Source organism: Lactuca serriola, chromosome 9, assembly GCF_051521515.1.
Source record: "Lactuca serriola cultivar US96UC23 chromosome 9, Lser_US96UC23_V15, whole genome shotgun sequence".
Taxonomy (NCBI): domain Eukaryota; kingdom Viridiplantae; phylum Streptophyta; class Magnoliopsida; order Asterales; family Asteraceae; genus Lactuca; species Lactuca serriola.
Genome location: NC_136416.1, coordinates 163462031 through 163478475, shown reverse-complemented (window position 1 = coordinate 163478475; position 16445 = coordinate 163462031). Strand labels below are relative to the sequence as shown.

Sequence of the window (16445 nt, the reverse complement as noted above, 5' to 3'; positions counted from 1 at the left end):
CATTCTCCCATAAATGTTGATGCATTGTACAATAAGTCTAATTATAGTAACGTTCATGATGATTGACTGTCAATTGTTGACCTATGTTATCAATTGTTACATTATCCCCGTTGAAAAGAAATCTCTTACAAACCCACAAACTCTTTCGTCCTCACAACAAAATACAGAACCTAAGATGATTTTTTCTTTTTTAATGTTTTATCATATCCGTTTACATCAGATTTGATCTTCTTATTATAATTAGGCTACTTCATACTAGAATGTTTATATTCCTTCGTCATCTAATGATATTTATTACATGATAATATGATATGTTTTTGAAGTAATTTGTAAGATACGCTTAGGTTACATTGGTAACAGGTTCCCCCTTGTTAAAAATCATAAAAGTGGGGTTTATTTTGAAAAAAATAGTAATTTGTGGTTTAAAACATAAGAAAGCAAAAATATAAGGTTTTTTTTAGAAAAAAAACCCATTTTCAAAGTCAAAAAAGAAGTACGACAGTCGTCGATTTCTTTGAGTCTCTCGATCTCTCACTTTCTTCGCTTCATTGATTGCTCTGTATTTCTGTCCTCTGCGGCACCAGCCCTGAATCGTCACTCCCCCGAGTCTCAGCAAAAGGAGAACAACCCCAAATTCTTCATCAAATCGTCCCTATCCCTAATTTTTCTTGTAAGTAAATAAAATGCTAACCTACTTTTAAATAGTCAGTGACTCTATATCTATCATTTTCTTTAAGTCTGTCAATCTCTCACAGGGACTACTTTGTTATCGATGATTTAATTTACTTTGTTATTTCTAATCCACTACTATTATGTGCTATATTGAAAATATGTGTTTATCTTTACTGTTTAGAGTGTTAACTTTTCTAGGGTTAATTAATTTTATATGGTTGCTAATTTAATACTATGCTCTGTTTTTTTTTTTTGCAATAAATTGGTCTTTTTAATTACTTGACACTGAGGGCTGCGTTAAAAGGCTTGTTTTTATACGAATTTCAAGATTGATCAAATATTTACCTTTCTGTGCGTTCTTTTTGCAATATAGTTGGTTGACCATAAGTAGCATTTTCCACTTCTAGGTATTGCCAAATTTCTAACTTATTATTATTTATCACTTTTAAGTTTTAAAAGAGAAAAGAAATACATTTATAGGTTTCAAATGTGTTATATATCTATTTGACCCAAAAAGTTGTTATTGTGGATGTTCTAATATGTTTATTCAGAATTTAACTTTTTTTACAAAAGTAGTGAGTATGATGGTTCGTGCGTTTTTTTAAGATATGGTATACTGGTTCGTAAATGGGGAGCTTTTCCTTGCAATTACACATCATTTCTGAAAAAATGTCAAAAAACATAAAACTTTGAAGAATTAATGAACACGGACAAAATAAAAAAATATATAACAACAACAAGCATCATAATTGCCCTTTTTTCTTTAAATAAGGAATTTCATACTCCATAGTCTTTTCTTTTATCAAAAGCTATCCACCTAATCTTAAAGTTTTATGTGCTCACATTTTCATACAACCATTATCTTCTTATATTCAATTCATATCATATAATTTCCTTTACAAATATTTGATTCCAATTTCTACAGGATCCTTCAGTCATATCAATATCAATGGCGTCTTCTTCAACTTCATCCATTCACAAGAGCTTTACATATGATGTATTTTTGAGTTTTGGAGGCAAAGACACCCGTACAAACTTCGTTGATCATCTTTATCATGCTCTTCAGGACAGAAACATTCGCACTTACAAGGACGATGAGGAAATCAATAAAGGGAATAGAATCAATGATGAGCTCATGGAATCCATTGAAGCCTCAAAATACTTCATCATTGTTTTCTCCAAGAGCTACGCCTCTTCATCTTGGTGCTTAGATGAGCTTGTGAAAGTAATGGATTGTCACAAGACAACCAAACATACTGCTTACCCTGTCTTCTATGATGTGGAACCCACCGAAGTCAGAAAACAGAGTGGGGAAGTTGGAGAAGCCTTTGCCAGACACGAAAAGGAAGAGGCTGCTGGGAAATGGAGAAAGGCTCTCAAAGAAGCAGCTGATCTGGCAGGGTGGGAGTTGAAAAACACTGCTGGCGGGTAATTTTTTTTTTTCTAATCTACTTTTACGTAAAAGGCTGGGAAATCTGAGTAGAAAGGTTAAAAGATGAAATATATGTTTGTATGTTGTAGATCTGGATGTAATTGTTCATGTGGGATTTTGAGTAGCTAACTGAACTTGAATTTGATTCTTATATATAGGCATGAAGCTAAATGCATCCGACAAATTGTTGAAAAGGTTTCACTAGAGTTACGTTCCATTAATGTTCACATTGATAAAAACTTAGTAGGGATGGAGACCCGGGTCAACGATATTTTATCATCTTTGGAAACTGCTTCTGATGATGTATGCATGATCGGGATCAAGGGGATAGGAGGTGGTGGGAAGACGACTTTGGCCAGAGCTGTTTTTAATAATATATCTTATCAGTTCGAAGGCAAAAGCTTTGTTGACAAAGTGAGGGAAGTTTCGAATGCTTCTTCATCCGGTTTGAAGCTGTTGCAAAATCAAATCCTTTCAAATGTATTGAATAATCATGGCAACAATGTAGGTAGTGTTTCAGAGGGGAAAAACATGATGTCTTGGATGATAGGTGGTAGAAAGACTCTTATTGTTCTAGATGATGTGGATGATGTAGAGCAGCTTGAAGCTTTAGCTGGTGACCCTAGTTGGTTTAAGCCTGGAAGTAGAATTATCATTACAACAAGAGATGAACAAGTTCTAATAGCACATGGAGTGAAATCGATTCATAATGTCAATTTGTTATCAGAGGAGGAAGCGATTTGGCTCTTTAGTAGGCATGCATTTGGGAAAGAGATTCCAATTGAAGGGTACAAAGAACTATCAGGACAAGTTGTATGTTATGCTGCTGGTCTTCCCTTAACAATAAAGGTTTTGGGTTCGTTTCTTTGTGGTAAAAGTAAGCTTGAATGGAAAGAAGCTCTAGCCAGACTAGAAACAATTCCTTTAAAGGAAACTCAGAAGAAGTTGGAATTAAGCTATACCAGTCTAGATGATGATTACAAGGAAATGTTTCTAGATGTTGCAACCATTCTGAAAGGTTGGACAAAACACTCAACTATCGAAGCACTTGAAAGCTGTGGATTTCATCCTAGAATTGGTTTAAGGGTTCTTGAGCAAAAGTCTCTAATAACTGTTGACAATTATGAGTGTATTGGCATGCATGACCATTTAGAAGAAATGGGCAGGAATATTGTTCGTAGCTCTCATCCCCCTAACAAACATAGTCGATTGTGGGATAGAAAGGAAATTGAAGATATATTGGCCAATGACTTGGTAAGGATCATGTTTATCTGTAAGTTGGAGAAACTAACCCATTTTCATTTTATACAACACAAGTTTCATGGTGATTGCTTTTTTGTTTACAGGGTACTGAAGCCACAAGATGTATAAAATTCTGTGGGGGGAGACTCGATCCGGAAATCTTCATGAAAGGTCTTAGAAAGATGAATGAACTTCGGTTTCTTGATGCAGAGGCTCGTGAATGGAACCGGGGAATTAATAAACTCATCCCAAACTTTCTAGATGCTTTAGAATTTCTGTGTTGTGATTGGAAACTTAATAAATTCAGCCCACACTTTCCAAATTCTTTACAATATCTGCGTTGGAATGGGTATCCTTTTAGGTCTTTACCCAAAACATTTCATGCAAATAATCTTGTCTCACTTTGCATGGATTTCAGCGATATCGTACAACTTTGGGAAGGGGGAGAAAGAAAGGTAGAGTTGTGTTTTGATTAGTTTTTTTGCATGATTCATTATAATGCTATACATCCATTGCTTTGTTATTATACCGCTATTAATTCATATAGTTATTTTGCTTATGTTAGGTTCTTAACAAGCTCAAATTCCTTCAACTCAGTGGGCCAGAGTTGAGGAGCTTTGACTTTAGGTTGACTCCAAATCTTGAGGAATTGACGCTTGGAGGACATGGTGATTTGATAGAGCTTTACATGCCTGATGAATCTTCAAAGATCAGATCCCTCAAATTTTATGGCCCAAAGTTGCAGACGCTTAACCTTGGACCAATTCCAAATCTTGAGGAGTTAGATCTTAAAAGTGATTTATTAGAACTAATTTACATGCCTATTGAATGTTCAAATCTCAGATCCCTCAGAATTTATGGTTCAAAGCTGAGGACACTTAACCTCGGGTTGACTCCAAATCTTGAGAAGTTAGATCTTGATGGTGATTTGGTAGAACTTTACATGTCAGTTGAATGTTCAAAGCTCAGATCCCTCAAATTCACAGGTTCAAAGTTGACAACGCTTGACCTTGGGTTGACACCAAATCTTGAGAAATTGAAGCTTAGAGGACATGGTGACTTGGTAGAACTTTATATGTCTGTTATATGTTCAAAGCTCAGAACCCTCAAAATTCATGGTTCAAAGTTGAGGACGCTTAACCTTGGGCAGACTCCAAATCTTGAGGAGTTAGATCTTAACAGTGATTCATTAGAACTTCACATACCCATTGAATGTTCAAAGCTCAGATCCCTCCAACTTGATGGTTCAAAATTAAGGACATTAGACCTTGGAATGACTCCAAATCTTGAGAAGTTAGATCTTGAAAAATGCTATGATTTGGTAGAACTTCATGTTCCCAGTGAATGTCTAAAGCTCGAATACCTCAAACTTTCTGGTTCAAAGTTGAGGACACTTGACCTGGGACACGCGCCAAATCTTGAGACATTGTCTCTTTATAGCTGTGAAGATTTGGTAGAACTTCACATGTCCCGCAGTTGTCTAAATTTCAAGTACCTTTATCTCTATAATTTAAGTTTGAGGACCCTTGACATTGGGATGACTTTTAATCTCGACAGTATAGAACTTACAAACTGTTATAATTTGGAGGAACTTCACATGCCCTGTAGGTGTCTAAATCTCAGGTACCTACGAATCATTGGGTCAAAGTTGAGGACACTTGACATTGGGCTGACTCCGAATCTTGACTGGTTAGAAGTTTTAAACTGTAATTATTTGGAAGAACTTCATATGATAGATGAACATCAAAAGCTCAAATCTCTCATCATTAGTCATTCAAAGTTGAGGACCCTTGACCTTGGTCTGACTTCAAATCTCAGGAAGTTAGTACTTAAAGAATGTTGCAATTTGATGGAAATTCATGCTCCCATTGGATACCTAGAAAATGTTTTCTACATAGACTTGAGTGGTTGTTTCGGGTTTAAATCTTTTGTGTTTCACAAAAAGGATAATAGTAGTGCTAAATTGAGTGACTCACTTGAGGTTCGTCCTTTAACTGAGTTACATTTCACCTTAGAAAGATGCCCATTTCACCCCGACAAAGATCTGACAAATTTTGAGTCTACATGTATTCATAAAGAAGATCTACTCTCACTGACTAGAACTATTGAGAAGCTTTTTTCTCAAGGTCTGTGTTGTTGCACAAAACTTGAGATGATTTTAAGAAGCATTCGGTTAGAACTTTAAAAACGGTTTGAACTCAAATGTAGTATTCCTAAAGCATTTGGAGTAAATTAGATAGATATTTCGATTATTATTATTAGAGTAAATTATAATTTTTGGTACCTAGATTTAGCTGCTTTTTTTTTTTTTTTTGGTTTTGGTCCCTCAAGGAATTGAATTGCAATTTTGGTCCTTATTTTTATGTTTCTTAAGGTTTTTGGTCCCTACATCATGAAATTTAACATCCCCTCCTGTTAATTTCATGGAAATAGCAATTTTGCCTGTATCTTCAGCCATCTCCTTCATCTATTTCATGATAATGTTAAAGAAATTCCTTATTAATATTCAGACCTAAAACAAAAACAAAATAAATTTGTTTTTAGTGATTAAAGGAAGAAAGGGGATGGAACTCAAATTTAGACATGAAGAAACCAAAGAAACTCAAATTTAGACATGAAGTCACATTTAACCAGTGCTCATTTTACAATCATAATATGTGCTTGAATGCTTATGTTTTTTCTGTGAATGTAAGTTGTAAATAAATTTTGAGCATAAAATGGTCCAACTTAAGTTGAATCGTATGTAAGTTACATTTGATATGATCTTAATCCATATGTTTCTATGTCAAGCACTAAAGACCATGAGGAGGTGAATATACGTTGGTATTGAAACCTGAGACTTGTAGTTCTAGTGCTGAAGATTAACCCATAAAATATGCTTAAAACGCAAGATGTTATGTTGGTAAACACAAGTTTAAGCTAAGAAGCAGCTTCCATCTCTAGCTACAACAAATGTTTAAAGACCAATATGAAACCAAATGTCAGCCACTTGAAGAATATTGAGTGCTTAAAAGAGTTAGATATAGAAGAAGCCAAGAAGGTACATGTATTGTTGAGTCGAGAGGGCTTCTTGATTCACTAGTAAGTTGACTTTGACTTTCTTTTATTTCTGAATGAGAAAGTGATTCGTACACAACAGTTTTTTGTCATACATAACAATTTATGTATTATAGAGTTGTACAATACAACACTTTAAAGCACAGATTGTTGTGTACGGAAAAAAAAATATTGTGTACGAATCAGTTCCCTTCTGAATGTGATACATATCCCACACTGAGGTGATCAGAGGATATACTTCACATCAGACTCCAATCTGAAAATGCGTAAATTATGGTTTAGGATATGATTTCCATCTTAAACGCAAGGAACATAATTTTCATATTAAATATCACGAGATTATACCTATAAAGCTTAAAAATAATTCTAGGAAAAAATAAACACTTTTAAAGATAAAGTCACCAAAATGATAAAGCAAAGGCATGAAAGAAAATTCTCTAAGCACGAAAAACTCGCATGAGTTACTAAAGTAGTTTACAATGTGGGCTTAAAAACAACTTTTCCACATATGGCTTCACTAAATTAATTGCACATAATTAAATTTGGTGGATGTATACTGAATCAAAATAAGCCAACCCCATCATAACTAATGCAGCTAGGTGATGATAAAATTAAGATAAATTGAGAACCACGACACATTCCAAAAACATAATATTTTCGTTACAGTTATCCACCAGTTATACCTCATTTAATTTTATATAAAAAGTGGATCAATTAACGAAGTTGTGGAATGAAAACCCCCCAAATTGCCCACCCAAAATACCTTATATTGAAACCCCCAAACGATTCACAATTACAAAGGGTTTTATTTATTTATTTTTAGCTTACGCCGTTCAACAACAGGTGTAATATTGCTAATAAAAAAATGTTACATTGTCTGGTAGAAACAAGATGCCCAATTTCCATTATTCTTTTCCTTTTTAGCAAAGAATCTTATCCTCTTCTTTGACCAAACAAGCGGCGTTTGTTTCTCCACATATTTACATAGATCTTAATCTTATCCTCTTCTTTGATGTCGACGTTCGCCAAACCACAGTGCTATAAACTTACATCGTGATGGTTGCTCAATTCATCTCATCCAAGTTTCTTTGCAATTGTTTCATATAAAATTTCCCCAACAAATATATTATCTTATCCTTTAAGCATATACTGTAAATGGCGTCTTCTTCTACTTCCTCCGTTCATAAGAGCTTTAAGTATGATGTGTTTTTGAGTTTTAGAGGTGAAGACACTCGTAAGAACTTCATCGATCATCTTTATTATGCTCTTCAGCAGAAAAGCATTTCCACTTACAAGGACGACGAGAAAATTAAGAAAGGGAAAAGGATAAGTGACGAGCTCAAGGAATCCATTGCAGATTCAAAATTCTTCATCATTGTTTTCTCCAAGAACTATGCGTCTTCATCTTGGTGCTTGAATGAGCTTCTAAAGATAATGGAGTGTCAGACGACAACCGATCATACTGTTTACCCCGTATTCTATGATGTGGAACCCTCCGAAATCCGCAATCAGATCGGGGCAGTTGGAGAAGCCTTTGCGAAACATGAAAATGAAGAGGCTGCTGGGAAATGGAGGAAGGCTTTGAAAGAAGTAGCTGATGTGGCCGGGTGGGAGTTGAAGAACACTGATGGGTAATTTCTTCATCATATCTCCACAGTAATATTCTTTTATTTTGTTTGTTTTGAATCTACGTTTATCTTTGATGTAAGAGGCTCAAACATGGCCTCTCATGTTGGATTGTCAAATCTTTTCTCAACCCCGGTGTATTGAATGATGATTAAACATGAAATATGATTATATTACGATGTTATTACCTCATATACATTTGTATGTTATAGATCTATAAGTAATTGTTTATGTGGGATTTTGAGTAAGCTAACTGAACCTTCTCTAATATACAGGCATGAAGCAAAATTCATCCGACAAATTGTTGAAAAGCTTTCACTAGAGTTACGTGCCATCAATGTCCGCATCGATAAAAATTTAGTAGGCATGGAGACTCGGATCAACGATATTATATCATCTTTAGGAACTGCTTCAGATGATGTTCACATGATTGGGATCTGGGGGATAGGAGGAGGTGGGAAGACGACTTTGGCCAGAGCTGTTTATAGTAAAATATCCTTTCAGTTCGAAGGCAAAAGCTTTATTGAGAATGTGAGGGAAGTTTCAAAAGCTTCTTTAAATTCGTTACAAAGTCAAATCCCTTTAAATGGTGGAAAGGTTCTTCTTGTTCTAGATGATGTGGATCATCTAAACCAGCTTGAGGTATTAGCCGGTGACCCTAGTTGGTTTAAACCGGGAAGTATAATTATCATTACAACAAGAGACGAGCAAGTCTTGGTAGCACATGGAGTGAAATTGATTCATAATGTCAATTTGTTATCAGATAAGGAAGCAATTTGGCTCTTTAGTAGGTATGCATTTGGGAAAGAGATTCCAGTTCAAGGATACGAAGAGCTCTCAAGACAAGTTGTATGTTATGCTGCTGGTCTTCCCTTGACGATCAAAGTTTTGGGTTCATTTCTTTGTGGTAAAAGTAAGCCTGAATGGGTAGATGCCCTAGCCAGACTGAAAACAATCCCGTTAGAGGAAACTCAAAAGAAGTTGGAATTAAGCTATATCGGTTTAGATGAAGAACATAAGGAAATATTCCTAGATGTTGCAACCATCTTAAAAGGTTGGCTGAGAAACTCAGCTATTGGAGCACTTGAAAGCTGTGGATTTTATGCTAGAATTGGTTTAAGAGTTCTTGAGCAAAAGTCTCTCATAACTATTGATGGCGAGCGTTTGGGCATGCATGACCATTTACAAGAAATGGGCAGGAATATTGTTCGTCGTTCAAATCCCCCTAACAAACATAGCCGATTGTGGGATAGAAAAGAAATTGAAGATATATTGGCTAATGACATGGTAAGACTCTGGTTTATTTGTAAGTTGGAGAAACTGACACATTTTCATTTGTTGCAAACAAGTTTCATGTTGATTGCTTTTATATTACAGGGTACAAAAGCAACAAGATGTATGAAATTCTACTATAGGGGACTGGATCGGCAAATCAGTATGAAAGGTCTTAGAAAGATGACAGAACTTTGGTTTCTTGATGTGGCTGATCAAGAATTTTACTCGAATCGGGATATTAATAAAATCATCCCAAACTTTCTAAATGCTTTAGGATTTCTTTGTTGTAATTGGAAATTTAATGAAGTCCACCCATACTTTCCAGATGCTTTACGATATCTGCGATGGGATGGGTACAATTTTAGTTATTTACCAAAATCATTTCAAGCAAATAATCTCGTCTCGCTTGAGATGTCTTACAGTGATATCGTACAACTTTGGGAAAGGGGAGAAAAAAAGGTAAAATTGTGGTTGACTAATTGTTTTGCATGATTCATTATAATGCTATGCATCCATTGCTTTGTTATTATACTAATATTCATTATGTTATTTTGCTTATGTTAGGTTCTTAACAAGCTTCGATTCCTTCACCTCCATGGTAAAAACTTGAGGACCTTTGACCTTGGGTTGACTCCAAATCTTGAAACATTGACACTGCAAAGTAATGGATATGGATCTGGTTTGGTTGAACTTTACATGCCTGGTGAATGTCTAAAACTCAGATCCCTCAACATTTATGGTGTAAAGTTGAGGATGTTTGACCTTGGGTTGACTCCAAATCTCGAGAAGTTGTGGCTTAGTGGTGGTGATTTGGTAGAACTTCACATGCCCCATAACTGTTTAAATCTCACATCCCTCCATCTCTCCCTTTCAAACTTGAGGACCCTTGACATTAGGTTGACTCCAAATCTCGAGGATTTAGATGTTGCAAATTGTTATGATTTGGAAGAACTTCACATGACTGATGAATGTTTAAAGCTCAGATCCCTCCACCTTGTTGGTTTAAAGCTGAGGACCCTTGACATTGGGTTGACTCCAAATCTTAAGAGCCTGGATCTTCATGGATGCAATGATTTGGAAGAATTTCACATTGGCGAATGTTCAATGCTCACATTCATCAAGATTGAGTGTTTAAAGTTGAGGACCCTTGATCTCAGTCTGGTTCCCAATCTCAATCAGTTGTTTCTTTCTGAATGCAAAAGTTTGGTAGAACTTCACTTGCCTCATAGATGTATAAATCTCGACACCCTACAATGCATTGATTTAAAGTTGAGGACCCTTGACATTGGGCTGACTCCAAATCTCAGTGCTTTGTATATTAAAGATTGTTATGATTTGGAACAACTTCAACTGGTCGATCAATGTCAAAAGCTTGTATCCCTCAAAATTAGTCATTCAAAGTTGAGGATTCTCGACCTTGGGCTGACTCCAAATATCAAGAAATTGGATCTTAGAGGGTGTTATAGCTTGTTAGAACTTCACGCTCCCGTTGAATGTCTAAAAGATATTGTCGCCTTAGACTTGACTTCTTGTTTGGGGTTTTCATCCCTTTCGTTTTACAAATTAGATGATGGTAGAGTGAATGAATTAGTTGAAGGTGATCCTTTAGCTGTGTTGCATTTTACCTTACAAAGTTGCCCATTTCACCCTGAAAATCATTTGCCAGAGTTTGAGTTTAAATCTTTTCACAAAGAGGATTTACTCTCGTTGACTAGAAGTATTGAGAAGCTTATTTCTGAAGGTCTGTGTGCTTGCACAAAACTTGAGACATTTTCAAGAAGCATTTGTGAGTTGCAACGTTAAAGAAAGCTTAAACTCAAAAGGAAATATTCCATAGGTACACAAGAGGAGCTAGTTGAAAAGGCAGTTGGTGTGTTCTAGATTATTAAAGTTTCAATTCGGGTGGTTGAGAATTATGTACATTCTCAAAGGTGCCCTTTGTCACTTTTATTTTTTTATTTTTTTTATTTTTTTTATTTTTATTTTTTTTTTTTTTTGTGGATGTGGGTCAGCAAGTAATATGCTTATTGTTAAATGTCTGCCGAATAGGATCTTAATGTATATATGGGCAGAATGTAATGTAGGGAATATGCTATTGTGTTCCATTAGCCTCTATTCCTTTTTATATACCATTCCCCACTAATATTTAAATGATGTGAGATATCATTTGTCATTGTCACAGTTAAAAAAGATTCTATTATTAAGCGCACCTTACATAAGCATGAAAGATGGAAATTCCTCATTAATGCATCAAAATTAACGACCTAATAATATACGTGTATCAAACATTAATGGGCCGAATAGAATATAGAAGTGTAAAACATCAAAAATATATGTAACCGGGCTTGGCACTATAAACATATAACTGGTATTAAACTATAATGAGCCTAAAATGGGCTCGGGACACGTATTTCAAAGCTCCAGTCTTTTAAAATGATTTTAAGATAAGGATGTCGCAACTATTTTTATTTAAATATATACATAATAAGTTTAGATTTATAGGGGTTATATAATACGTATAAAAAACAAATCATTATTCTATATGAATAAAAATTATTATGTATACTTCTTTTTAGAGTAAACATTATTAAAAAATAAATTTATTGTAGGACCGTAGGATCTTGACTAGTCCTAGACCGGGCCAGACCCAATGTGCACCCTCTAGGTTTTTGCTTTGTTTTGTAGTTATATATTTTATCTCACGACGCAAGGTATCTATAATCAACAATTGTACAGTAAATAATTTAAATTAACCTAAAATAGGTAAATGGTATGGTAATCAAAACTAATAGAAAATAATACCGTATTTCCAAATATCATGGAATTGGGGTGATCAGAGGGTGTTTGAGATTCCTTTTTAAAGTGAAAAGTCCTTTTTGTAAAATGATTTTTTGTAAAAGATTTTTTTTCCAAGATGTTTGGGATTTCTTTTGCTTTTTCCATCTCGAAAGTTCAAAAAGATACAAAAAAGTCACGGATACTTTTGCAAATGCCACTTTTTGTGCTTTGCAAAAAGTTGTTTTTAAAAATACTTTACCGCTTACCAAACAATTTTTGGATTTTTCTATCTTTTTGAAAAAGTTAAAAGTCAAAAAACTGTTTTAAAAGGAAAAACAAATACCCCTATCTTTTACAAAAATTTGAAGCTATACTTGTTAATTTTTCTTTGGTGTTTTCTGAGTACAGTATTAATTATTGTTTGTTGTCTTTTTATTTGATCAATTGGAAAAGAATCACTAATAAATAAATTGTGTCCATAAAATCCTTAATTAGTATCCGATATGCGTGATTGCTTTTTTAAATTTTGTGTGGTTTAAGCTATACTGCTATAACATCAATGTCTGGATCATGCATTAGGATTTTTATTTAAAAGATTACTGCTTTTTAATATTCACTAAAAATGGTCGTTCAACATCCACAGTTTTTTTGTTACACCCACTGATGCCTTTCCATATATATGACATTTCAAAAGAAAACTTGTCATAAGTGTTCAAAGTAATCTGAAAACCAAAATTTGAAGGAGAATATGATTCTTTCATTGAGATGGAAGTTTGGAATGAAATTGCAATTGCAAAAGTGAAGAAAAGAAAGATATGCAACAAATCATCATCTTTCATTGCCATTCATTTCCCACTTTTCCTTAGTCCTTTCAATCTCATTTTCCAAAAATCCATTGACAAAAAGGAAAAGATGACACCACTTTTATTTACACTCTTAGCATTAGAGATGGGAGTGATCATAATTCTTCTGTTTCACTCACCTATAAGGAACCTAGTCGTTACCGGGTTAGATCGTTTGAAGCAAGGTAGAGGCCTTGTAGCCTCAAGAACTGTTACAACGATATTATCAGTAGTTTTTGTGTTCAATCTTTATGGGATTTATAAAAATCAAAAGCACATGATGGAGGTTGGTGTCACTAATCCAACCGATCGGGTTCTTTTGTCCAATCATATTCTTGAGGCCTCGCTCATGGGTACATTATGTTATTTTGTAATGAATTGCATATTTCTTTTAGAGGAAACTATGGAATAACCCAACATATTATCTCTTAATACTAAAAAAAAGTATGTTACATTTTTCCCATTGAAACCGTTTTATGTTTTGATCTTAATTAATGCTTCCTCAATGATTTTTGGTCTGATTTTTAAAAATAAGTTTGAGATTAGCCCCTTTAGGAGGTTATTGAACCGATTTTGATGGACATCTGAATGAATACAAACTATATTATGTTTTTAATGAGAGTACATTATTTTAGGCGATATCTAAACATAAAATGGTTTTAATAAAAAAAATGTCTTTTGAGTATTTTGACTTTTGAGATAATACGTAAGGGTTTTATGGGTTTTTCCCTTTATTTTATGAACGGTTTGTAAAATAACATGATTTATGTGATGTAGGTTTTTGTTTATTCTTGGGATTGATGATAGACAGACTTCATTACTACGTCAAGGAGTTGTGGTTGTTGAGAAAGAGCTTGAAGGCTATTCGTAATCAGATTGGTGATTCTGATTTGATTCAACCCATCAACAAAAACAAGAAAATTTAAAGCACACATTCATACAAATTGAATCAACCTTCGTTTGTAAATGAAAGAATAAAGTCATACTGTAATTACTAATCGATTGATTAAAATAATAATGTCACTCAGCTTTGTGTAACTGCTCTTCGTTATTCATGTCCAGTAAGATACCGATATCTTAGATTCTTAGTTAAACTTGTGTAATTTGATTAATTTTTTAAAGATTATGATAAACAACGTACAAGTTGATAACTATTTCTCATATCCACATGATAACGTTTATTGTGAAAGCAATTTTTTCTTCTTTTGTGCGTAATATCCTAAATTTTGGATTTTAAGGTAGTAAAAATTTCAGTTGGAGTAATAAATAATATCACAAATTATGTATAAGTTTTAAGGATTTTTATGTGAAATTATGAGGGTCGGACCTATGGTGGATACAACATTGCAACTTATGCGAATTATATTGAAGACCTAGGAGAAGCCAAAGCCAACATAGAGAAATAAAAGGACAAATGGGGCGAAAAATGTCAATAACATGGAAGGATAGACTTAGGTGATGTTTGTTTTTTCGAAATACGGACCATTTATGTAACCCTCTGCAACAGTAGAAGAGATGCACCAAATGACTGCAACGTGTAATAAAAAACATGTTTGTTTTTTATCATTTGTAGTAAACTGATATTTAAATAAACTAATTTTATAAAGTGAAAATAATTCTCCAACTCTAAAATTTTAATAATTTTAGTCCTAAAATCTTGAAAGAAACTAAAAAGAACATGTAAAAAACAAAAATATAAAATTTCTAAAAAAATATAAAAGAAACTCAGTTTTATTTTAGAAAAGAAAACTAATTTTAAAAAAACATAAAAAAAAGGTAAATAAAATAAATTAAGAAAATATTGCAAACAATGTCTACAAAGTTTATAAAAGAATTACGCATGATAAAAAAGATGCAACCGAAATAGAAAATATTATTAATAGAAACGGTAAAAAAAACCAAAGTTTAAAAAAAAAAAAAAAGTTATAAAAAGTGTGGAAACTATAAAAAGAAATTGTATCAAATCTATAAATCAAAGTTAAAAAAAAATCAAAATTTTAAAAAAAATCAAAATTAAAAAAAAATTAAAGTTTGTAAAAAAGTAAGTTATACCAAATTTCTAAAAAATCATTTGGAAAAAATAAAAGTTGAAGAAGTTTGAAGATGCAAGTCAAGTGCTACACCGCATAGAACATACATAGAAGTTTTGTAGTCTGGAGCCTTCCAAAAAAACAAATTGTTACGAGAAGACAGGTGTTGCACGTGTGCTGCGCCACGCAACAAAAAATGGTACGAAAATCTACTTTTTTTAGATAAATAAACAACACCTTAGGTCTAAAATGTCAACTTGATCAATCAATTATATGTATGACTGATGTATCATTCCACACTCCATGTTGGCAAAGAAGGATGGTGATGGATCTTGTACCACGGCTGTTACTTGAACCTGCAAAATATAAAACATATCTACAATATCAGACACAATGTGTCCGATATTTGGTGAATTATTCTATATTTTTTTGCTTATCTTTCTTTTCATTTCTTTCTCATACTCTAAAATCTAATCTCTTTCTCTAATAACATACATTATTATTCTTTCTTCTTTCATCTAACCCTTATTCTCTTCTTTGTCATATACTCTTTTCTTAGCCTCTTCTAAGACTCTTCTCATCATCTGCTCATACTTTTTATTCGTCTCTATATTTTTTTATTTTATACTCTGTCTCTTATCTACTGTTTCTCTTCTCAACTCTATCTTTTCTCTACTCTTTCTCTTCTCTACTATGTCTCTTCTCGACTCTATCTCTTTTATACTCTTTCTCTTCTCTACCCTGTCTCTTTTCTACTTTACTTCACTCTCTTTATTTTCTACTCTATCTCTACTTTATTCTTTTTCTTCTCTAATATGTCTCTTCTCTACTCTTTCTCTTCTCTAATGCCCCATAATTTTGTTCTCATCTAGACCTGTCGGTCACATCATATTATATAATTTTCTCTGTCATCCAAGGGAAACAACATTCCACTATACTACTGAATACACTTATCTAGTCTTACTCCTCTCTCTTATGATCCCTCATGGATCCATAATATTTCTTCTACTCTTGAATCCCCTCATGGATTCTTTCTAATTTCTTACAAAGAACTCTCTTATCTTGTTCCTCTCAAGGAACCTTTTCTCTATCTTCTCTCATCATACATAATATGGGTTTCTGCAGGAACCTTATATCTACATCCCCAAATGGATCATCATCTATCTATATACCAAAAAGGATAATCATCTCTTTCCTTCGTAGGGACATATTCTCGAAGGAATCATACTCTTGTCCCCGAAGGAACATCTACATCGTGTCCCTGAAGGAACCATCTTTCTCCACCTCTCTATCCTTTTTTATATGACTCATCACATAACACTTGTCCTGTGGAAAATCTATTTTTTAATCTCATCAAGAGATACGCTACCACTTATCTATTACTTAATTCATTAAATACTTAATTTTTATCTGAACCTGGGTGGACGGAGAACTTTGTCTTGTGGGCTTCGTTCATGACAACGTCTCTATACCCACCGAACTTTAGTGTCC

At 33.8% G+C, this 16445-nt stretch overlaps 2 protein-coding genes and 1 long non-coding RNA gene across 3 annotated transcripts; all 3 read left to right on the top strand.

The window, feature by feature from the left end:
* Positions 1 to 530: 530 nt before the first annotated feature.
* LOC145074237 (disease resistance protein RPV1-like) lies at positions 531 to 5629 on the top strand. Its single transcript, XM_079020651.1, has 5 exons — positions 531 to 670; positions 1598 to 2100; positions 2263 to 3358; positions 3451 to 3801; positions 3912 to 5629. The coding sequence occupies exons 2-5, from the start codon at positions 1622 to 1624 to the stop codon at positions 5529 to 5531; spliced, it is 3546 nt and encodes a 1181-aa protein (XP_078876777.1). The 5' UTR covers positions 531 to 670; positions 1598 to 1621; the 3' UTR covers positions 5532 to 5629.
* Positions 5630 to 7465: 1836 nt separating this feature from the next.
* LOC145072525 (disease resistance protein RPV1-like) lies at positions 7466 to 11477 on the top strand. Its single transcript, XM_079018971.1, has 4 exons — positions 7466 to 8034; positions 8305 to 9316; positions 9407 to 9763; positions 9869 to 11477. The coding sequence occupies exons 1-4, from the start codon at positions 7559 to 7561 to the stop codon at positions 11105 to 11107; spliced, it is 3084 nt and encodes a 1027-aa protein (XP_078875097.1). The 5' UTR covers positions 7466 to 7558; the 3' UTR covers positions 11108 to 11477.
* A 1415-nt stretch (positions 11478 to 12892) lies between these two features.
* Positions 12893 to 13962, top strand: LOC145074051 (uncharacterized). The gene is made up of 2 exons (XR_013691667.1): positions 12893 to 13277; positions 13702 to 13962. It is a non-coding gene; the product is annotated as an uncharacterized LOC145074051 (long non-coding RNA).
* Positions 13963 to 16445: the final 2483 nt, after the last annotated feature.

What these genes read in the sequence shown, in the direction of transcription:
- LOC145074237 (XM_079020651.1), top strand. Translation starts at nt 1,622, where the DNA reads ATGGCGTCTTCTTCAACTTCATCCATTCACAAGAGCTTTACATATGAT. An exon ending in TTGAAAAACACTGCTGGCGG is followed by an intron (nt 2,101 to 2,262) that starts GTAATTTTTTTT and finishes TCTTATATATAG; the next exon opens with GCATGAAGCTAAATGCATCC. An exon ending in ATATATTGGCCAATGACTTG is followed by an intron (nt 3,359 to 3,450) that starts GTAAGGATCATG and finishes TTTTGTTTACAG; the next exon opens with GGTACTGAAGCCACAAGATG.
- LOC145072525 (XM_079018971.1), top strand. Translation starts at nt 7,559, where the DNA reads ATGGCGTCTTCTTCTACTTCCTCCGTTCATAAGAGCTTTAAGTATGAT. An exon ending in GAGTTGAAGAACACTGATGG is followed by an intron (nt 8,035 to 8,304) that starts GTAATTTCTTCA and finishes TCTAATATACAG; the next exon opens with GCATGAAGCAAAATTCATCC. An exon ending in GGGAAAGGGGAGAAAAAAAG is followed by an intron (nt 9,764 to 9,868) that starts GTAAAATTGTGG and finishes TGCTTATGTTAG; the next exon opens with GTTCTTAACAAGCTTCGATT.